General features: G+C 54.4%; 1 protein-coding gene across 1 annotated transcript; it reads right to left on the reverse strand.

Annotated features, from left to right (window-relative positions):
* Positions 1–2,063: 2,063 nt before the first annotated feature.
* On the reverse strand, positions 2,064–5,064 carry LOC307017512 (uncharacterized protein). Its single transcript, XM_079647113.1, has 2 exons — positions 3,142–5,064; positions 2,064–3,088 (listed from the first exon to the last, which is right to left on the reverse strand). The coding sequence occupies exons 1-2, from the start codon at positions 3,582–3,584 to the stop codon at positions 2,449–2,451; spliced, it is 1,083 nt and encodes a 360-aa protein (XP_079503239.1). The 5' UTR covers positions 3,585–5,064; the 3' UTR covers positions 2,064–2,448.
* Between the last annotated feature and the right edge of the window lie 911 nt (positions 5,065–5,975).

The raw sequence follows: 5,975 nt of genomic DNA on the forward strand, positions 1-5,975 counted from the left end.
CAGAGTTCAAGGAAGAGTCAGGGGGCCCGGGCCCGAGGGCGAAGACCGCAGCTCTGGGCTGGCAGGAACCCCGGCAGGAGAGCAGTCGGCGGGACCTCCAAAAGGACAGGACACAGGGGTTGGCAGGACCCCCGGCAGAAGAGCAGTCGGCGGGACCCCCAATGGGACAGGACATAGGGTTGGCAGGACCCCCGGCAGGAGAGTACTCGGTGGGACCTCCAACAGGACTGGACATGGAGCTGGCAGGACCCCAGCGGAACCTCCAACGGCACAGGACATAGGGTTGGCAGGACCCCCGGCAGAAGAGCAGTCGGCGGGACCCCCAATGGGACAGGACATAGGGTTGGCAGGACCCCCGGCAGGAGAGTACTCGGTGGGACCTCCAACAGGACTGGACATGGAGCTGGCAGGACCCCAGCGGAACCTCCAACGGCACAGGACATAGGGTAGGGACTTGAGAGGGAACTCGAGAGGAGCCTCGAGAGGGAACTCGAGAGGAGACTTGAGAGGTGACTTGAGAGGGAACTCGAGAGGAGACTTGAGAGGTGACTCGAGAGGGAGCTTGAGAGGGAGTTTGAGATGGAACTCGAGAGGAGACTTGAGGTGACTCGAGAGGAGACTCGAAAGGTAACTCGAGAGGAGACTTGAGAGATGACTCGAAAGGGGACTGGAGAGGAGACTTGAGAGATGACTCGAGGGTGACTCGAGAGGGGACTTGAGAGGGAACTTGAGAAGTGTCTTGAAAGGGGACTCGAGAGGAGACTTGAGAGGGAACTGGAGAGGAGACTGGAGAGATGATTCGAGAGGGATCTGGAGGGGTGACTTGAGAGGAGACTCGAGAGGTGACTTGAAAGGAGAATCGAGAGGGAGCTGGAGATGTGGCTTGAGAGGGGACGAGAGAAGGAACTTGAGAGGAGACTTGAGACGGTCGGTTCGCCAACAGAACACGGGGGGCTGGAGTCGGCCAGAATGCCGACAGGACACGGGGAGCTGGCGTCGGCCGGAGACGAGGGGCTGGAGTCGAAACCATGGCTGCTGGGGCTAGGACTGAGGCTGGAACCATGGCTACTGGGGCCGGTACCATGGCTGCTGGGGCCAGAACTGGGGCTGGAACCATGGCTGCTGGGGCCAGAACTGTCCTTCTGGGGCTCGGGCTGCTAGCCTGGACCTGCGACTCCTTCTCTTATGAGCCTTTTGGAGGCGCCGTGGACCTCCAAAAGCCAGACGAGTACGGCTCGTGGACAGGAGCAGGAAATGGGGAAGAAGCAGGGGTTGACTCCAGACGGAAAACACAGAGACGTATGGCGTCAGGTTGGGAATTGGGAGGCAGGGGGCTAGCATGCCTGGGGCTAGCAGGCCGGGAATCACATGTTGAAAGGAAGTCCAAAATCCAGTCAGGTAAGAACTCAACAAAACATGGTTTCTCTGCTGCCAACCGGTGCACCTCTACCAGAGCAGCCCTCTTCTGGACGCTCCCTTCCACCAATCAAAGCAGAAAGATAAAAGGTAAAATGCTATAATTCTACCTCAAATGGATCATCTGCTGGGTCCATTCGTGGTTGGTTCATTCTGTTAGGCTGTGTGGAAAAATAGGACCCAAATGCAGAATGAGGAGGAAGCAGGTTTCAAAAGGAAACAAAAAGGCGAGATTTATTTCCCAAAAGCCGAACAAAACAAGAATCCAGGTACAGGTACGAGGCACGAGGCAAAACAAGAATCCACGAACAGGTACGAGGTAGCATCCAAACAAAGGTGACAGTGACCCACATGAAGGGGAACAGGAATGACAAATAATGAACCAACACTGAACACAGGAAGAGACAAGACTAAATACAGAGAGGGGTAATCACAAGATGAGAAACAGCCGGGCAGGGGAGGAGAAACACAAGGGCGACAGGTGAACACAATCAGACAGTTAGACACACCAGGGAATCTGACAGGGGAAAAACACAGGAAGAAGGACCAGACAATATACACGGAGGAAAACACCCATACAAAACATCAGAATCCTGACATTTATGTTACGATGTGTGTAGGAAGCAGGACCCAAATGCAGATTAAAGTGACAAAAATAACTCCTTTATTTCAAGGCTAAACTATTCACAAAGACTGAACAGAACACTCACCGCAGACCAAGTCATTACACAAGACGAACCGAAAAAGACAGACAGAAAAACCAGAACTTAAATACACACAAGACTAATCATACAAACAAGACAGGTGAGGAGGGAGGAGAAAACACAGGGACACCAGGTGAACACAATCGGGTAAATTAGACACACCAGGGAAACTAACGACAGGGAACCACAGACAGATCTAAACAAGACACAACGCAGACAGAAAACCAAAGACAGATCTAGACAAGACACAACGCAGACAGAAAACCAAAGACAGATCTAGACAAGACAAAACATAACACAGACAGATCGTGACATAACCCCCCCCCCCTCAAGGGACGGCTCCCAGACGTCCCAAAACAAAACCACAAAAGTCCAAAACCTCAAGCAGGGTGGGTGGAGGGGTTCCGGCGGAGGGATGCATCACTAGGCCACCAGGGTGGGTGGAGGGGGTCAGGAGGACGGGACTGAGCTGACCGCCCAGGGGCACAGCAGAGGACCAGGAAGGGATCTCGGGCGGACGGCCCGGGGGCAAGGCAGAAGCCGAGAAGGGGGACTCGGGCTGATGGCCCGGGGGCAAAACAGAGTCCAAGGTGGGGGTTATGGAGGGGCGAAGGCCACCGTGGGCGAACTCAGGGGGCCGAGCATGAGGGCGAGGACCGCGGCCGGAAAAGTCAGGGGGCCGAGCATGAGGGCGAGGACCGCGGCCGGGAAAGTCAGGGGGCCGAGCATGAGGGCGAGGACCACGGCCGGGAAAGTCAGGGGGCCGAGCATGAGGGCGAGGACCGCGGCCGGGAAAGTCAGGAGGCCGGGCTCGAGGGCGAAGGCCGTGGCCTTCAGGGGGCCGGGCTCGAGGGCGAAGAATGCGGCTCACAGGGGGCTGGGCTCGAGGGCGAAGACCGCGACTCTCAGGTGGCCGGGATCGAGGGTGAAGACTGCGGCTCTCAGAGGGCCGGGCTCGAGGGCGAAGACTGTGGCTCTCAGGGGGCCGGGCTCTCAGGGGGCCGGGCTCGAGGGCGAAGACCAGACAGCTCCAGAGGCCGAGCAGAGCCCGGTGTCGGCCGAACAGGAACCGGAGCCGGTGGGATAGGCCTCGGCAGGATCCCCCACGGAAGTGGACCAGGAGTTGGCAGGACCCCCGGCGAGACAGATGATGGCGGGGACTCCAACGGAACAGGACAAGGGGTTGGCAGTACCCCCGGCAGAAGAGTTGTCGGCGGAACCCCCAACGGAACAGGACCAGGAGTTGGCAGGACCCTCGGCAGGACAGGAGATGGCGGGGCCTCCAACGGAACATGACACAGGGTTGGCAGGACCCCCAGCGGAACCTCCAACCGCACAGGACATAGGGTTGGCAGGACCCCCGGCAGAAGAGTAGTCAGCCGGACCCCAAACGGGACAGGACATGAAGTTGGCAGGACCCCCGGTAGGAGAGTAGTCGGCGGGACCCCCAATGGGACCGGACATAGGGTTGGCAGGACCCCCGGCAGGAGAGCAGTCGGCGGGACCCCCAACGGGACAGGACAAGGGATTGGCAGGACCCCTGGCAGAAGAGTAGACGGCGGGACCCCCAACGGGTCAGGATATAGGGTTGGCAGGACCCCCAGCGGAACCTCCAACGGCACTTGAGTAGGGACTGGACTGGGGACTCGAGAGAGGGCTTGAGAGGGAACTCGAGAGGAAACTTGAGAGTTGACTTGAGAGGTGACTTGAGAAGGATCTCGAGAGGGAACTTGAACGGAGACTCGAGAGGAGACTTGAGAGGGAACTCGAGCGGTGACTTGAGAGGGAACTCGAGAGGTTACTTGAGAGGGGACTCAAGAGGAAACTCGAGAGAGGTCTTGAGAGGGAACTCGAGAAGTGACTTGAGAGGTAACTCGAGAGGAGACTTGAGAGGAGACTGGAGAAGAGACTTGAGAGGGGACTCGAGAGGGAACTCGAGAGGTGACTCGAGAGGGAACTCGAGAGGTGACTTGAGAGGGAACTCGAGAGGGAACTCGAGAGGTGACCTAAGAGGGAACTCGAGAGGAGTCTTGAGAGGGAACTGGAGAGGAGACTTGAGAGATGACTCGAGAGGGAACTCCAGAGGAAACTTGAGAGACGACTTCAGAGGGAACTTGAGAGAGGACTTGAGAAGGGTCTTGAGAAGGGTCTTGAGTCGGTCGGTACGCCGACAGGACTCGGGGAGCTGGCGTCGGCTGGAGAGCCAACAGGAGACGAGGTGCTGGAGTCTGCCGGTACGCCGACAGGACTCGAGGAGCTGGCGTCGGCTGAACAGCCAACAGGAGACAAGGTGCTGGAGTCGGCCGGTACGCCGAAAGGACTCGGGGAGCTGGCGTTGGCCGGTAAGCCAGTCCTGGAGCCGAAACTGGAGTCGGGACCATGGCTACTGGGGCCGGTACTGAAGCCGGGCCATGGCTACTGGGGCCGGTACTGAAGCCGGAACCATGGCTGCTGGGGCCGGAACCAGGGCCGGAACCATGGCTGCTGGGACCGGTTCTGGAGCAAACACTGGGTGAGAAGCAGGGGCTGACGCCAGACGGACCACACTGATGCGTGTGGTATCCAAAAGGGAATTGGGAGACCTGGGTCTATCAGGATCGGGAAAACAAACCGTGAGGTAATCCAAAAGCCAGGCAGGTAAGAATTTAACCAAATCTTGATTCTTCATCGTAAGCTTGCATGCATCTGCCAGAGCAGCCTCTCGCTGCTGAACCCTGACAGCTCCCATCCATTGATGAGCGCAGGCAGAGAGAGAAAAGGTATAATCCAATAGTTCCTGCTCAAACGGATCTGCTGGGCCCATATCTCGGGTCGGTTCGTAATGTTACGATCTGTGTAGGAAGCAGGACCCAAATGCAGATTAAAGTGACAAAAATAACTCCTTTATTTCAAGGCTAAACTATTCACAAAGACTGAACAGAACACTCACCGCAGACCAAGTCATTATACAAGATGAACCGACAAAGACAGACAGAAAAACCAGAACTTAAATACACACAAGACTAATCATACAAACAAGACACAGGTGAGGAGGGAGGAGAAAACACAGGGACACCAGGTGAACACAATCGTTAAATTAGACACACCAGGGAAACTAACGACAGGGAACCACAGACAGATCTAAACAAGACAAAACACAATGCAGACAGAAAACCAAAGACAGATCTAGACAAGACACAACGCAGACAGAAAACCAAAGACGGATCTAGACAAGATAAAACACAACACAGACAGATCGTGACAATTTATCTCTCATTCAGAACAATGCAAATGCTCTCCTCTCACTGATTACTGCACGTCACCATGGAAACCTTTGATCTCTGGACACGTCGTTAGCTCAAATATAATTTATAAACACCTGTGTCATGGAACACGATGATGTCATAAATCCAACTGACATGCTCAGAGCAGCAGACTTCGGTTACCCCAGTGTTCATGTAACATTTCAATCTAAATTCTTCACTTTCTTCTTACACATAACTTTTCAGCACAGCAATTCAGCCTCAGCTTTTCAGCATAAACCATTCCCACTAGCAATTTCTTCAGTAATTGCATTCTCTAGTTTGTTTTATTGCTGGGTTTGATGAAGACATTTGAGCTTCAGATTTTCATGTTTATAAGAATGATTATAGATATGTAAAATGCTTTCTGGTAGAGCCATCTACTAAACTGAAATACATGTTTTTTGCATTTACTGCTCCCTTAAAGCAAAGAAGTTGGTACACACTGTTATGCCTACAATTTAGCTAAATATTACAAACTTGAATAAATGTATTTACTGTGTGTGGGTTGTAGAATGAGCATATGACTGTATTTAGAGAATGTTTAGCACAAAAGCAAAACAGAATTCCTTTC

This window comes from Notothenia rossii (assembly GCF_949606895.1).
Source record: "Notothenia rossii genome assembly, chromosome: 9".
Taxonomy (NCBI): Eukaryota; Metazoa; Chordata; class Actinopteri; order Perciformes; family Nototheniidae; genus Notothenia; species Notothenia rossii.

What these genes read in the sequence shown, in the direction of transcription:
- LOC307017512 (XM_079647113.1), bottom strand. Translation starts at nt 3,584, where the DNA reads ATGTCCGGTCCCATTGGGGGTCCCGCCGACTACTCTCCTACCGGGGGT. An exon ending in TCGGCCTCTGGAGCTGTCTG is followed by an intron (nt 3,089 to 3,141) that starts GTCTTCGCCCTC and finishes TGAGAGCCACAG; the next exon opens with TCTTCGCCCTCGAGCCCGGC.